Source organism: Adelges cooleyi, unplaced genomic scaffold (genome assembly GCF_023614345.1).
Source record: "Adelges cooleyi isolate 19-005CV unplaced genomic scaffold, UGA_ACOO_1.1 ACOO_flye_CR_arks_rails_tigmint_CR_PRNA_30, whole genome shotgun sequence".
Classification (NCBI taxonomy): domain Eukaryota; kingdom Metazoa; phylum Arthropoda; class Insecta; order Hemiptera; family Adelgidae; genus Adelges; species Adelges cooleyi.
Window position 1 is genome coordinate 13,947,585 of NW_026095971.1, and position 17,658 is coordinate 13,965,242.

Genomic DNA, 17,658 nt, shown 5'->3' on the forward strand with positions numbered 1-17,658 from the left:
GATTCATAAAAGTTAATGACCACATCAAATTTTAAAAATTTACCAACACACAACTCTTAAAAATATTATACTTATGTGGTGTTTTTACTTTTAGTATAATATAGCGCACTTAATTAACATTTAAATCGGAATTAAACCAATGGCCAATATGGTATTAATAACCCATTACGGCCGTTATACACTACAGCCTTTATTTAGTTGGAGTTGCTTTGATTCGCAAGTTATTCTTTTTTAAGTTTTCGTACGATTGATTAAATAAACAGCGTTTTTAAGTTAATCTCTGCGACTGGGTACGTTATATTTTTTCAATTCTAACTCGACTATCACATTTTTTTATTATACGTTTTACTTTGCATACGTTTTTTTTTTTTTGCTCTAACGGACTACCGATTATAATAGCGCTAAGTTTTTTAGTTATTGCTCCGTTAAGAGCCGTCCTATGCCTAGCCATACGCCCGTAGAAACACCAAGAAAACATAATATTAAGCGTACGATAATAATAAAAAAATATATATATAATTTATATTATTTTCGGTTGGTGTAACCGACAACAGCGCCATGCAGCGTCAACGGTGGACAACGTCGCCGTGGTGCCAGCACAGAGGTACCTGTTCACGGCAGCGCACTCGGCTATTCAGTTCAGTTTTCACCGCTGAAGGAAACGCTCGTTCGTGTGTCGTCGTTTAGTCCGTGTCGTTACTTCGCGACCCGTGCCCGAAAAAACGAAAAAACGGAACAGCGCATTTAAGTGTAATCGAACCCTTGCAATTATACGATTTTTTTTTTTTTGGTGTCGCGTCAAAATCAAAATCCTAGTTCGTGCGCGTGTGCCGATTTGATTGCTACCTATTTTGTTTTATTGTGATTGTGTTCTCGTCACTTGGCAACGGTCGGCCACAATATCCCGTCGTCCCATTCCGGACTTAACCCGGTCGTCCGCGATGCAGACGGAAAATCCGATCGTGTCTCGGCTATAAGACACACGAACACACTGTGCGTTTTACGCGAATCACACAAGTACACTTGATTTTTATCTTCCTCGTCGCTATTTACTATTTTTTTGTTCGTCGCCCCCCGAGTGATTCAAAATGTTCCTACGGTGTTTGGCGGCCCTATGGTGCTGTGCGACCATAGTTCTGGCCGGTTCGGCTGTCTTCAGATCGGGCGGCTACGACAACGTGGTCGTGTCCATCAAGGATTCCGTGTCGGCGGCCAACTGTAAACAGATAGTCAACAACATTGAGGTAAGTCCCATTACATTTTACATCATTGGCAAAAGTCTAGGGAATCGATTAGGTTCGCCAGAGACGGTCAAACCGCCAGTTAGGTTAGTCTATTAAAACAGTTGAATCAGGCGACTTATTTAAATGTTACCTTTTTTTAAAATTTCACCGTCCCTCTATCCTATTATGATAGATAGGCTTATCGTTTACGACGACGAATCGCGTTTCCCCTAGCTTGGCGACCGACAACTCCACGAGCAGTCGTTACATAACACACTATCCGCATAGAAATTCTCGCCGGTCGTTGCGGTTCGATATGAAATGGGCATATCTACCGACTACCAGTGGTGTAGTTAAACGGCGATACTCGGACGCGGCCGAATGTTGATAACGACACGAGCGGTTGTGTAACAAATAAAGCGATAGTAATGATTTCAAATTGTATCCGTGAATACACACATATAGGTACCAGCCGTGTATAAGTAGACCGAATTGATAAAAAAAAAACCTGTAGACTGTGCGATATTTTCACGGTTTGCGTTAAAATATAATGCTGGTACGGCGATAATGGTAAATAATAATATGAAAATCATCGGCCGACGGCGCGCGCGACGGTTTCCACAAGAATTTTCGCTTTCACTCTTTTTACCACGTCGATCAAGTATATAATAATAACAATAATAGGTGTTATGCGAGAGGTCGTAGGAAAAACAAGTCGGTTGTCGCGCACTACGTTCATACATAAATGTAGTATGTTTCCCTTTTAGAAAACTAACATCCACGTGCTAAAACGCAGCGGCCAAACACAATCGTGGCGCGTGAAACTGTCCTCGTCAATGTCACGGCCAAAAAGTAGAACGATTCCTTTTTTTTTATATAAATAAATAGTATTAAAAAATATATTAAAATTATAACGGTTAATATACCAATTATTGTTCATAATAAATTTCTATTGCTGGTCTGTGATAATAATAGAACTTTCTAGTACCGCCCAAGACTTTTTAAAATCCCTAGCCTGGAATTGTACCATCCAAAATACATGTCAAGTACAACATGGTCTTCCGCATTTTTTTTCCTTCACATTTTCCACGCCAACATTGTTCCTCGTCAAAAACTATAACATTAGAATGATCTATCCAACAATGGAAATGCAAAACTAAGTGTTAATATAGGGGTTTTCGTTTTATTTACTTTGTGTTGAGGTTTTACTATTGGATATCTGAGTATAAAACATTTTCAAATATTTTATTTATGCTACTCAAAAATATGTTATTTTTTACTACGGTCTCACGTCTTAATTTTGACATAATTTTCTTCATTCGAATGTACAGTTTAATACGAATAAAAATAATCAGTAGCATTTAGACTTAACAAACACTCACCTGTACGGGAGTTTCAAAATTTTGAAACGGTACCCTTTTCAAATGGTGTCAACCGAGAACCGGCTTTTTGGGCTCACATAAATCATGTCCCACGGCGTTTCACGTTATGGAAAAATATTATGTATCGACGACGGTTAAGGATGTGTTTGGCCGCACCGTCGATTAATCTCCTTAGCTCGGCGGATATAGCCACCTATACCTTTTGCGGCGTTGGAATAAATTATAAGAAGAAAAAAACGCTGATGTTACTCTTGCTTAAACAACACCGTCGCTATTATAATATACTTAGTATAATCTATTCCTTGTTTACCGTTGGGCGCGACATTATGACGGGCGACGTCGTCGACCGGCTAGTAGGTAAAACATGAATAATTATAATATTATTATTTTTATTAAAATAATAACACCACTTTAAACCCATAGGTGAATTTTGTTATAATAATAATAATAATTATAATAGGTTCTCGAACTCATCGGGGGATCCATATTATAAATAATTGGTTTGATCAAATACACTGTGTAATCATCGTTTAAACATCGACAACAACTGAGTAACCGGTTTGTGCGTATGTTTGATGATGGGGCATCAACGAGGTTACAGAACGGAACCTGACGGATCAACCGAAAAGTCTTCTCGAAAAACGCAAAAAAAAAAACCCCATAAAAACACCTAACTAATGTTTGCACTAGCGTTTTTCAATTTTAAACCAATTTTATCGAATATATTATTTTCTATCCGTATTACATCTTGGTTGTTTAAATATGGTAAAAAAAATCTATTTAAAAAAACCTAACACATGTGAACGTTTTAACATCATTTTATAGTAATTTATTCAAACAACACTGCGCGCCTTGTCTAATATATTATACCGATTAATATTAATGGTTTTATTGGCATATTATAGTGTCATGAAATTCCGGATAAATATATCAATGAATAAAATAAACATGTAGCTAAAGCCCAACGCTGCCATCGTGAGTTGGTTTGTTGACGAATTCGCCAGTGAATAAAATAAACAAATTTAATTATATGTAACAAAATAATAATCTAGTTTCAGCTAGCTATATAATAATTCGTTCTTATTTAAGCCCTTTGATAAAGCACAAAATTACTTTGCGCAGGGGCTATACGTTATTAGAGCTTTGGTAAACGCCCTAATAAAGAGCCAATCGTCACGCTATTGTACAACCGACAAACCACTCAAATAACATATAAGAGCACTAGTTCTAGGGGTTTACTAGTATTGCAAATACCATTTTTTACTCTATTTTAAATATTTGGTATTTTTTTTTTGTTAGATAGTCTTTTGTCTTGTTTATTTTTCATTGTTCCTTTTCACGGTTACCCGTTTTCTGCGGATCGTTGATAGTTTATCATTATCTTTTATTTGTACTAAAAATACAGCACGAATCGGTTTGTAATTATTATAACTGAAGTTCCGACGAAGAGGATATTGGTGCGTTGTCACTGGGTGCCAACACCGGTAGCCGGTCGGGCTTGGGTTCCGCCCCGTGAAAGCCGCTAATCGTCGTGCGCCGGACACCTCGATGTTCGACGGCTCGGGTTAGTTGTTTTTTTTTCAAAGCCATATTATGCACATCAGTACTATTATAGCGGAGGATACGGCGTAAGGTTAAGGAGAAAAAAACCGGTCCGCTAGTCGACCGATAATCGACGCAGTATAGATATAATACAAAATGGAATTCGGGATGAACGGTGACCGCCGCAGCGTTTATAACGATTTTCTCGACCGCGGGGCTAATGGTTATTACTATTATTTCTTTACGACCAAAAAAATATTTTTAAAAAACCGGAATGGATTTTGGAGCGCTGATCCCCCTTCTCCTCTGGTGAAATTCACTGCGACAGATTTCCGCACGATTTGACGCGGGCAGGACGCGTTTCGGTGGATAGACACTATATCCTTCCCATCTATATTAACCTCGGGGACTTGAATTCGTCACGACCTTGAACCGTACAGGTTTAACCCATATTTCCACCGTCAGGCCCAAGAATTTTACTCGGCGCGATCGGTAAAGCCCTTACGCAGCGCCGGCTTAATGAAAAGGAATGGCGTACACCCGCTTAAGTTACCTACGTGCGATTATCATTAACCCGAACTCAGATGAGACTGACCGCGGCCGAGTGACGATGACTCGAACGAAATACCTACACGGTCTAGAGATGTGTACAAACGAGATTTATACACAGTGCACCTACTTAAGAACCGCGTCTTCCGCGGGTATTTATTATATTAATCAAACGGTTTTTATTTTAAACGTACCGTATTATAAAAAACCTGACAGATTTCTCTCGAAGTACCCAACTACAAGAACAACAACAACAACAGTAATACTTAATAATATAATACAATTCATTGTACGCGGCCGACGGTTTTTAAATACAACCTCGGCAGTGTTAGTATTATAATGATATGAAATATACTGTGTTTGCAGTTAGATGATAAATGACGCCATCGTCTCCGTCCGGACGTTAATACGGACGACGTTAATTAAGTACCCGCTGGCGGCGCCGGCGACCATTCGACCAGGTTAGGTTAGAGGTATATATCGTTTTGTTTCTAGCCTATCATCTGTGCATAGCATATTACAAATAATATTATGCGCAATGTTTCACCAAAATCCTATTGGTAGAACGCGCATATTATGCAAATGCATTTTTTTCAAAGCTCTAAACGGTATATATGACACGTAGTAAAAAATCACCGGCTAGTTTTTTTTACCGTCGGTGGCGCGTGTGCCGTTGACGATTCCCGGAAACGTTAAATCGTCTACTGCAAGACGTCTTGTACTTGGCAGACGCCACTCTTGTTGCCGCTCTTATCCCCCAGCCTTAAGTACAGCCGCCTTCGAGTCGCCTCGATTCCGTGTTTGATCGTTTATTTCATTATTATTATTATTATTATACAATATTATATTGCCCACATACCTATGCGTACACTAACTTGTACAGAGCTATACTTATTACCTAGAGCGTACGCGATCCGAATCCATTATTAATACACTTAATACTATTACAGCTAGCTTTGCCGTTGTCGCGGGTGTAGGTAAAATGCGTCGCTTATACACAATAATATTGTTAGAACAACCGATCCGTGTTCCGGTCAACGTGTACCAACAGCAAAACCGATGTCAGTGAAAGTACAGCCGATATAACCGTATTTAAAATATAAATATGTATAGACAATATACATTTAATAATATGTAAATAGTATTTTTTCGTTTATGCACGCCCAATTATATACGATATGCGCCGAGAACGCGGTGTAAAACCAACAGACCACGAATTGAGGTCTGTAAAAAATGTGTTCTAGTTTAATATATTCTTATGATTATTATAATTTTTTTTTTTTAGAAAATTACCCGATAGTCGGCGGTTAGCGCAAAATACGGTCAACCGTACGAGTCGGCTTACCCGTATAGCTTACTATTAGATACTTTATCAACCGACCTGTGTCCACCAGGTACCGTATTGACGTTTAATATAAAACAACGTTTTTATATTGTTATGCGTCGTGTAATTTAGTGGCGACCGTCGGTAATCTTATACGCCGACCCAACGGTTTTATAGAAAAAAAAACATAATATACACAAACCTACACAATAATATACGGTTTCACGGAAACGACGTTTTGCTAGCGGTTCGTTTATAATATACACAAGGTAACCCGACCCGTAAAAGCTTATTACATGTAGGTACATTGTACACGTACACACACACATGACGGCGCGCGGTTTAATCATTTTTTAATAATAATAATATTATTAAATGTTTTAACCGAGAAACGCTCGTGTCCCGTTGCGGCTGGCATCCGATACTTAAACGTTTACGGCCGATTACACTTGCATCAGTGGCTTCTTTTCGGTCCTCGCCATCTGTCGGCCGATGAGGACTTTCACTCGAAAAGTCGTCCGTTACTGAAGGAAGTCCTGTCGCCCCATCGGAAACCTTAATAAAACGTCACCGGATGTAGTACACTATGGAAAGAACAAACCTACCATCCCGTGGGTTAACTATGTCTTTCTCAAAAAGTCTGTTCCTCCTTTACACCTTATTTACTGTAGACCAGAGTATTACCTAGTCACAAGACGACCTGTCTTGGCCGTTTAAACCGCTTAAGAACCAAAACGAAACAGCTGCTATACTGTTTTCAAACTGTGCGTCCTATATAGGTACCATGCCCGACTTACGAAAGCAATAATTATAATGTTTTTACCTTAAAGATACGAATTTCAAATGATAAAAAAAGGATGACAGCATTTAATATTACTAATATAGGTACATTATCAAATTATACTTTTTCATTGTAGCATGGGTGATACTATGACCCAATTTTAAATAAACAGTTTACTTTGGAAGTCTTGCACCCCTGGTTATAGATTGAGAATAGTTTATGTAACCTTATAGAAATATATATATATAATATAAGGACTCATAAGCTATTCATTATTTTAAAACCCCGTTTAATTTAGTCGGTCTTTTCGTACCGGTAAATACGGTGTCTTTACCCACTTTTTCTGACTCGCTCATACAATAACAATAATAATAATTAACGTTACTATTATTACGTGATCGGCAATCACCTCTTACAATACTGCTGGAGTTATAATGGGATGAGATGAGATGAAAGTGACCAGACCACTGGGTGTGTATTGCGTAGCCACGTCTGTTTTCCCAACGCTTCTTCTCTCGTTGTATTATTTTATTTTTGTAAGTGGTTTTTATTTATTCGGATTTTTTTTTTTTTTTTACTGTTTAAATATCGAATTTTTACAATACCGTTTGAGAATTTCGAATATACAGAATTGCCGTTTAAACGTATTAAGCAAGTAGAATAATATATTATACGAAATGGCGACGACCGGTCGTGCACACTGCACACGTCCGTTTTTTCTCTAATGTACTCTTATTTTTATCTGGACAGGATTCCGCAGCGAGATGGCCGCCGAACCGTAGACTTACATCGAGGCTCGATCGTGTCCAACGTTTCGGTCGTGACCGACGCTGTTATAATACAATATTATATCCTACGGGGCTAATCGACGGCCGATTGTTCAACATTATTTCATTCTCACAGAGTCTCTCTCGCACAATGTACCACAGTTACATGTGATATAGTCTACACCGTAGGTATTCAAAAGGCAAGGACTAGCAAGTAGCATTTTTTTAATGGTAAAATTGACTCGTTGCAAAAAATCATGCCGATTATTTATCTCTAAAACGGTACTTTTTTCCATTGAAAAATTAAACACTGATAAAAACAAATATAATTTAGAAAGCGTTGACAATTAGGTGTATCTACATCGTTATGGCTCTACTATAAATTCGACCACTTAACTACTTATAAGTTATCGATATTGGGTGTTCTAGCCGACCGCTCTCTCTGATGCAGGGCCATCGCCTTCGCGTGTGGTTGATGGGACGATCCTAGTGATCCTTCGTCGTCGACGTGGATCTCTACGGTGTATATTACGGTCTAGTTAGCACGATGCGAACCAATATCGAGTTCCGGATTACACTTCCAGCGCGAGGTTCGATTAATTTGGCTGAGAGCGCGTGCAAACCATAAATCTCTGAAATCACAAGAGCTGACCAGTGTGTACCATCTTTATGTGTTTCGAACCGTTAGACGGGCGGACGGACTACAAGTGACGCCACGACTCATCCGTTGCGAGCGTGTACTCCCAATGGTCAGGTCGTATACAGTACAAAATCGATACACGATTACAAAAACGAGATTGTAAGTAAAAAAATAAATCACTGAACGCCGGAGAGTTGAACGACTCATATATTCCGCTATAGTATTGTGACCGTTCAGCTATAAAAAAACGACCTTCACTCTCCGTGTGCGTGTATGTGTATTGTTTATGACTCTTGTGTTTATAATAATATATACTTTGTATAATATTATACGTGGCGAAGTAGGTGTGATTCGTCCAAGGGCCGGTGTATATACAGGCAATGTGCTCGTATAAGAAAATCGATCGCGGTCCGATATGGTGTCCGAGCCGAAAACCGCAACAACGCCGCGTTCGGTGGTAAATCCCATTTTTGACGATTATCGATCCTCGTATACTCTGGCATGGTACCTAGTTTTTTGATTTTTTTTCCACGGACCTCGGCAGACAGGAGGCGTGTCGGCCGTTAATGGATCGGGTTTTCGAGAACCAGAGAGAGAGAGAGAGAAAGAAAGACACGCACAATAATAATAATAATAATAATAACCGGTACTTATGATGTGTATGGTACCTGTAGAGTGCATTATGAGATATTTCCCCGTGACATTATCCGAGTGTGTGTAATAAGCGTTTTCCATTATCCGTCGACGTGATGGAACACCACCCCTCCTGGTCGTCTAACCCTTAGCGCGTTTTAGATTTTTTTTTTCGTCATTACATCTTTGTTATAATAATATAATTGTCTCGACTCGACAGTGACACGACTGTGGCCAGGGCGACAATGGAATAAGCACGAGAAATAAGGATTTTTATTTTTCGTGGCATCAATTAACGTTGCTTCTGCCGTGAGTAGATTATACATAATGGACCTGCGGATTAAAATTCATCGGTAACCCGAAATTCTCGAGGAATTCGGCGCACGGTATATAATATATAATCGAAACGAGTTAGTACCTTAAACGCATTTTGCCAATAACGATTGTGTGTATGGTATATGGTTGCTGCACTCACAGCGAACGCAGTGATTTATTATCGCGGTGAGACGGCGACGACTATAACAATCCTTTTGGACGTTAACTAATTATTATTGTACAAAACAAAACTACTCAGTCATTTTTATATTTCTTTCTGAGAGCTGCTGCAGTTTCTCCGACGACTGCTGTACTACGACCGATCGTTTCAGTTTAAAAATATTAATTAGTCCGCCAACACACCAACGCCAACTAAATAGTAGTCAAAGCCGACAGGGTGCCGCACTGCAGTAAGACATCAACATTCAACGTATAATGCGCGTTGGCTTGAGTTTTTTTATTAACTGTAACAGTCATCGTCCCGAGTATGTTTATATATGTATGTAATTATTTTTACATTGTATATAGGTAACGACATATTAAAACGTTGAAGTCCTCTCGTGGCGTGTACGACCCGTGTCTGATCGATAGTCCTCGTGGATTTCCATTACGGAGACGGCCGAATCGAACAACAACGATACACCGATTGGATCTGAACATAAAAAAATTAAAAAAACGTCGTCCCGTCTTAAGTCATTTTGTCGTGGACACGGTTTGTTTTTTTCCTATATGTAAATCAGACCGGAGGTGTCAATCCGTGTCCAATCTGTAGCGCGTGTTCGGGGTCGGGACGTGTCTTATCAAAATCATTACCGAAAGTTAATTTGAATATATTTTTTTAAATTTTCGTTCACTTCTTGTGCCGCGAATTTGATTAAAAAAAAAGACACTGCGGCGGACGTGAAAAATATCAGCGGCCGGTAACGTTTTAATCGTCTCCGTCGGATAATTGCGGCCGACCGTGAACAGATACCATGTCAATGGTATTTTCCTCATTGCCCAGATTGTGGGTATGTATATGTATACGTTTGTGGCGGACTGTGGCGGCGACAACGACTGGTCACAATGGAGAATGATAAAAGAAAAGAAGATTCGGTTTCCAACGATAGACATATATCTGTCTATATATACCTATTATTATTGTGTAATCGTCGTAACCGCCGACGAGTAAAGTACCCATGCCGACCGTTCAGAGTAACGCGTTGCGCGCCAAGAGAATCCCCAAAGAATTCCGACGGCGGCCCCGTGAGAAAAACATCCAAAGACTTTCGGAGAACTTCATTCCTACAACAAAAGGGAAACGATTTTTTTCTCTCGATCCACCGAGTCGTCGCCAGATTGGATCGCGGTGGTTGCTCGCGAATTTACCTTGAAAACTAATATATTATATTATACGTACTCTTAGGATATTAACAACCATATATCCAGATATCTCGCCAAAAAAACTAATAGCGTTTTTCCCGGGTCTACCCACTCGCAACGCCGGTTACGCCATATGAAATCGTGCGCGCTACTTAATAGTATTAGATAAATTACCGGTGTACACACTATTTTCATTTCATCGACATAATATTGTGTGCCTGTGTAAATTTCACCGGACTGAACGTGTGAGAACGTCCTTTGCTTATGTATAATATGTGCGGCGTGCACGCGGCCACGGAGACTTGAACGGTCGCACTATCGGTCTCGGTCACCGAACGATACAGGCACATAATGTGTTTGCTCTACATTTCTTATTGTCGCGTATGCAAATAACGACAATAATAATAATAATGATCGTAATAGCGTTGTCCACTCTCACGTTTTCGGTTGAAAAATTCCACAACAAACCGGTTTCATATATGTACAATATAATATACTCGCACACACATGCACACGAGCATAATAGAACACACAAGAAAGGTGACAAACGCTTATTGAAATTATAATAAACCGTTAAGACGCTTGTCGGGCGGCACGCAATTTTTCAACGGATAATAAGATTAAATTCATAAATTAAAAGGTTAAAGTCACATAAAGTTCCATGTGGCGATTTCGGTCTCGGATCGCCAGGAAACTCCTATATCGGCTCCGTGTACAACTATGATATTGTTATAATCTCTTTAAAAACTATACCAATTACTGGGGGATGATAGCGCGCAAGGGCATCGTGTACATCATGTACTTAATAACTTTTGATTAATCTACACGACCGTACCAATTCTTGGTATGCAAAGTACGCAGGCAATATCTTAAATAGGATGCAAAACAAACAAATTGTACACAGTAATAATTATCAAATAATTACTCTATGCGTTGGCGGGTTGTTAAGAAATTTAAATCATCTCACAACTTATAGGAATTTGTGCAGTGATTTGTCACCCTAAAATCCCGTCTCTCTTAATCTCGAACCAATCTGATAACAATCGTTATAGCTATTATGCATAGTAGTTAGTAGTGGTTCTTAACCTATTTCGTCGGTTATTAGAAATGCAGAGTTAAATAAAAATTAATATATTAAACTAATAATATTTTTATGTCATCACGAATAATTATTCAATGAAGGAATAAACTTTTTTTTTTATATAGTTAGTGTAAGCTAAAACTAGAACATTAGCAGACGTTGTTCTTGGTTCTTTAATAACTGATCTGAAAATCGAATCTGTCATATATCATCTTCCGGTCCAGACTCTTCAAGTGTGTGCTCGTGAGAGAAACTTGTCGGTTAAAACTTCTTAGCGGCGACTGGGTGAATTTTCGCTGACCGCAATTAAAAGTACCGTGTAATTAATTAATTCGTGTTATAGAGGAGAAAAATCAACGACGGGGCGACGCGAGTTACACAATAACAACAGGCACCGTGTTATTATCGATTATTACTTTCTATCGTGTCCTCTTATAATTGCATTTCTGTGTGGACGTGTCCCGGTCTGATGATGATGATGATAATAATATTATCTAATAAAAATAATACAATATTATTCATCCACCCGTCCGTCCGTCGTAGAAGCGATTTCTTATCGTATATGCAACAATCGATACGGCGACTAAATTATTGAGACACAATTGTGCATATAAATAAATATGTAATATATAAATTATGGGCTAGTCTTCGGCCAGTGACGTGTGTATTCTGTCCGTCTCGAGAATAAATAACGCTGATGACGAAATATTTGCATGTAAAAAATATAAAAAATAAATAAATAATCGTGTCGATAATGATTTTGAATATTTTCACCGACATACATACACGTTAACCGCGTTTTTCTGGAAATTCCTAGTATGCGTTTTTGGAACGTCAAGACAAATGGGGGACCGTAAAGATGTTTCTAAGAACCGTTTTTTTTTCGGTACGACCGACAGACGAATTAGCTGCCGGGTGATTTATAACGTGTTCGAAATCACGACCGGTTCGACTGGCAATCAATTCTCGCCCAGGGCACATATGCCCAGACGCGCTAGTTGATAAATACGATCTACAGCGGCCACACCGTGCATCGTCTTAGCCGTCCTAGCCTAAAGCCTCGGATAAATGCGGGGCCGACTATTTGTGAGCTTGTACTTGAAGAAGCTGGCAAAGATTTCTAGGGAGATTGAAGGAAAAACAAAAAAAAATCGACAGTAAAAAGCAACGTAGTAAATTGGCGGTCGAATATATACTGCGGGGAGGTGAAGCCTTAGTGCGATGTGAACGCGCACACGTAGGGTTTGACGGGCGTCAGACAGTGGTCGTTAAGGCAGGAGTGTTCCCAAAATTGTATTGAAAAAATACACCCATAGCAAAAATACGTACAAGATTTTTACTAACCGCTTGTCTCTTTTTTTTATCTCTCTAGGCGGCGTTCACAAGTGGCTCCAAATCTCTACACGAAGCGTTGAGTGGCAAAGCTTACTTCCGATCGGTTACTGTGATGCTACCCCAAAACTGGCCGGACAACTGCGTGGGACACTTAAGAGGCATCGTGGCAAGTCAGGGCGAAACGCCAGACGTACTCGTCGGCCAACCACACCCTGTGCACGGCGACGCTCTGTGGACTCAACAGTCGCAAGGATGCGGTAGGCCCGGCGACGCTTTGTTCGGTAGCTATCGGCTGTTCCAAGAACAGAGGGAGTTGGGCAAAGAGCTTGCTAAACAGTGGGCTAAATACCGTTACGGTGTGTTCGACGAGATCGGCTATGCCGGTGACTCTGTATACCCAGCGTGTTACTTTTCCGAGACTTCCGAAGGTGTCGAAGTGAACGGGTGCTCCGACAAGCCTCTTTCCAAAACTAGGTGAGTTAACCGAAACCGGTTAAGGGACAAATTATTTTTAAAAATAATCCAATTTACTTTATGTTATTGACATATATTTTGTTTTTTGTAAGCAGAACTTGCGATACAGTAAACGCTTCCAGCGTGGTACACCCCGAAGCCAAGACCTCGTTAATGTTTTCTACTGCTGCTCAAGTAACCAAGTTCTGCGACGCTTCCAGTCACGATCGTTATGCGCCCACCAAACAGAACGCTCTGTGCGGCAGACGCAGTATTATGGAAGTCATTAACAGCCATCCAGACTTTACTAAAGGGTAAGGATTCCGGTTAACTTATTTTTTATTATTTAGCTAGGTATTCATATACATATATTTGTTTACTATAACGTGTGTGGTTATTATAGTGTGAACTTATCTGGAAACCAGAACCTAACGCCAACGTTTATTTTCAAAAAAGAAATGCTTACCCGGTACGTAGTGGTAATCGAAGACACCAAGGACATGATGGAAAGGGTAAGTTAATACATGATAATATGTTTGATAATATACAAAATATTCAACGATGTCTCCCAATATTAGGAATCCTGGAGTTTCTTACGGTTGGCTATTCGTAAATGGGCCGTGCACGATTTACCGGCCAACACAGAAGTAGGTCTGGTCTCAGCCAACGACACGTCTGCTAACCGTCTTCATGGACTCAGCCGTTTGCAAAACAATGACGCTAGAGATCAGGTGGCATCTAACATTCCTTACTCTCCAGGCGATTCCAGAACTCCAGCTTGTCTGGCCTGCGCTTTCAAGGAAGCTATTCAGGTAAGTCTCACGGATTTTTAATAAAAGCTAGCATACAGTGTGTTAATTTCGGTATTTCGGTTTTAGATGTTAGAAACCCGAGCCAGTATCAACGGACCCGCAAGCTCGGTGATAGTGGTGATCGCACCAGGCACGTCGACTTACACCCCAGACTTGGTGAAACAAATCGCTGAAGCTAACGAAAAGAATATTCGCATAGCCACCATCACGTACCCGATGCTCAAGAGACCCAGATCTTTAGACTGGATGGCCGAGAAGACCGGAAGCGTTTCGTTTACGGTCACTGAATCTCGGTACAATATGGCTCAGTCGTACTTATCCACATACTTCAGACTGTCCAATGTCATGCGCAACATAATGGAAATGTACTACCAAGGAAACAAGGGCGATCTTCCAGTCGAAATCCACAGACGTGAGCTAACTGACGACGGTCGCACTGTAGTCGCTGGCAGCTTTGTTCTGGAAGATTTCATGGGCGAGCCCGCCAAGTTCACGGTTTACACTCACAACACTGAAAATCCGCTAATTAGAGCAATAACCTTGACCAGTCCATCGCAACGAGTGTACTCAACTCGATCGGACTCGCTGCTTTCGCTCAAGATGCTCAGCGTACCAGCTACTATCAACGAGGTAAAATATACACTTGGAACAATTTTTATAGTAAATGTTTTTCTCTAACAACTCGTGTTTTACTTTACAGACCGGAACATGGACGTACCTCATCGAACGGTTCCAAGGCAGCCCACAACCGCACTACGTACAAGTTATGGCCAAACCGTTATCGAAAAACTCACCTGTGGTTAAAGCCCGAGCTTGGACTAGTGGAACAACCAATCCGTTGGCCATTTACGCCGAAGTCAAGCGCGGAGAATTTCCTGTGCTTGCTGCGAAAGTTGAAGTGACCGTTATCAGACCTGGTCTAAATGGTTCGGGAACTCATAGAGAAAAATTTGACCTTTTAGATACAGGAAGTGGAGGTCAGTAAAAACATTAAAATAATGCATCAACGCCGAATGCGAATTTTTTTATGATACAGCGTACTCATATCAATATTTTTATTCTCGTGATTAGATCCGGATCTCATGAAAGGCGATGGTATTTATTCGAGATATTTCAATCCAATGATCGGTGGACCCGGTGTTTATACTTTTGAGATAACCGTATCGGACAGCGGCAGTACAGCTTACACATGGCAAGCCAATATCAACCGTAATATCGAGAGAAACCCAGTAAACACCGGTAAGGCTGAGTTTACTTAGCAGTTATATTGCATTTGCTTTTGTTGTTTTCCATATTAACGAATATTTTTTACTTATAGAATCTACCTGCTGCGGATCATTTATGACTTCCCCACCAGCTGAACCGTTAAACCCTTTCCAGCGTATCATCGCCCCGTTGTCCGTAACTTACACCTCTGAAGACTTGTCTTCTTCAACCAATGTTGGACGTATCGGTGATCTCACTGCTGAAGTGTTCAAGCCCGAACTCAAGACCAAGTTGACGTGGACTTCACCAGATATGGGCGGTAACTCTGTGGCCCGATACGAGATCCGGTACTCTCAATCACTCCGATCACTGTTAAACGACTTCGACTCGGCTCCCATCTGGGAACACGGTAGAACCGACTCACTTGCTCCCGGCTCCGAGACATTTTTCTACATGGATATTAATAAGAACCCATCGCTGCTCGACCAAACACTGTATGTGGCTATTAAAGGCTACAGCCAAATCGAATCGGACGCCGTGCCCGGGCCTGTGTCCAACTGGGTCAAGGTATTGGTACCTTCGCCACCACCGCCACCATCTTTGATTACCACTCACTCTTCGGTAGGATCGGATCCCTCGTGGAGCGTGCCCGACCAAAACGTAATACCCCGGATCGCTAGAGACTTTGAGATGAACTACGACGTGGTAGTGCCAGCTGCCGGAGGACTCCTATTGCTGGGATTGTTAATTCTCATGTACTGCATATTCTGCACCGTAAAACGCAATAGGAAACCGGAAAAACAGTCATCCAAACAAGAGAAACCGTTAAACGTTTCCGTCATACCCAACGGCGGTAGTGGAGCCATGAATATTTCCTCGCCCATGAACGCCGTCAAAGCCGAATTGGAATCGCACTTCGAACCGTGCCTGATCGATACCGGCGACCACAAGAAACGATACAGCATCGCTCAATACGGATCACCCGATCAGCATCATATTGTGCACAACCAGCCTCAGCAACCCTACCACCACCAGAGTAACGGTCACCTGAGCGTTATAAGCAACGGTGGAGCTACACTGACCCGCACGGTGAAACCCTTGAGCCCATACCAATCGTGGACCGCTTCTCAACTATTGCACGAACACGAACGCCGCACCAGCCCTTACGGACAAATAGGTGATTTTGACAATCAGTATCCTCCGCCAGTGCCGCCTTTGCCTGCATACCAACAGCAACAGCAACAACAGCAGCAACAACAGCAAATGTCCAATGGTGAAAACATCTACGGTACTGCCCCCGGGCACCTATACCAACAGAACGGACTACCGCCGCCAGGCCAATATGCTAACAACTACCACCGAAACAATATGATCCTGTTCAATCAGAGTTTACAGGGTTCGCTGAGCTCTGTCAGCAGCGGCGACAAGAAGAAAAGAAATATAACCATGGTATAGGAGAGCGTGACCTGCGTGTATGACCTTTACACTTTTAAGACTGACTAGAAAGCTAAAACATAACGATGGTCCTCCTCATCCAATTATCATGTACTCGTGGTCTGTTAGTAGTATTGTACACGTTTCTAGGGGTTTCTAGTCAATTCACTCTAAAACGTACACTTTATTGTGACCACGCACCATAACTACCATATTATGTTATTATTAATTATTATTACTTTTGTCGAAGATTTTTGTTTTTTTTTTTGTTATGATCTCAGTTTCTTGTATATTACTATTTTTGTACATTTCTTGTGTATAAACAATTATTATTATTATATATTATATATCTATTTATATCATACATTGTATCAATATTATGCGAAAAACTGCCTCAAACCCGAATGACGATGATGATGATGAGTGTAATATATTATTGCTTTGTTTATTGTGTTATTGTCTGCGAGTTTTTGTGCCTTTTAATGTTTATCATTAATAATCGTCGGGTTGATAATCATGACTAGAAATTTAAAACATAATGTTGTTATTATATCGTGTCTAAGCTTGACTAGCGATTTGTTTTTTTATCAGAGATAACTTTGTAAAATTTTGTAACTTTTTTGTCATACCCAAAACTTATTTATACGATATTGATTATCATAATTATTATTATTATTATTATTATATTTTTGTACCTAATATAAGTGTTTGTCGTGTAGACTACTTAGCAATTATAATGCAAATAAAAAAAACATTATGTAAATTAATTATTGCGTTGCTTCCATTTAAACGTTTAAAAACATGAAATTATGAATTTAA

The 17,658-nt window shown here is 40.3% G+C and overlaps 1 protein-coding gene across 1 annotated transcript; it reads left to right on the forward strand.

Moving 5' to 3' along the window:
• Nucleotides 1-615: 615 nt before the first annotated feature.
• LOC126838369 (calcium-activated chloride channel regulator 1-like) lies at nt 616-17,606 on the forward strand. Its single transcript, XM_050572730.1, has 9 exons — nt 616-1,244; nt 12,972-13,408; nt 13,504-13,701; nt 13,791-13,899; nt 13,966-14,199; nt 14,266-14,829; nt 14,900-15,176; nt 15,271-15,438; nt 15,518-17,606. Exons 1-9 carry the CDS (start codon nt 1,089-1,091, stop codon nt 16,858-16,860), a joined length of 3,486 nt encoding a protein of 1,161 aa, XP_050428687.1. The 5' UTR covers nt 616-1,088; the 3' UTR covers nt 16,861-17,606.
• The last annotated feature ends 52 nt before the right edge of the window (nt 17,607-17,658 follow it).

What these genes read in the sequence shown, in the direction of transcription:
- LOC126838369 (XM_050572730.1), top strand. Translation starts at nt 1,089, where the DNA reads ATGTTCCTACGGTGTTTGGCGGCCCTATGGTGCTGTGCGACCATAGTT. An exon ending in CCAAGGACATGATGGAAAGG is followed by an intron (nt 13,900 to 13,965) that starts GTAAGTTAATAC and finishes TCCCAATATTAG; the next exon opens with GAATCCTGGAGTTTCTTACG. An exon ending in CTTTCAAGGAAGCTATTCAG is followed by an intron (nt 14,200 to 14,265) that starts GTAAGTCTCACG and finishes TTTCGGTTTTAG; the next exon opens with ATGTTAGAAACCCGAGCCAG.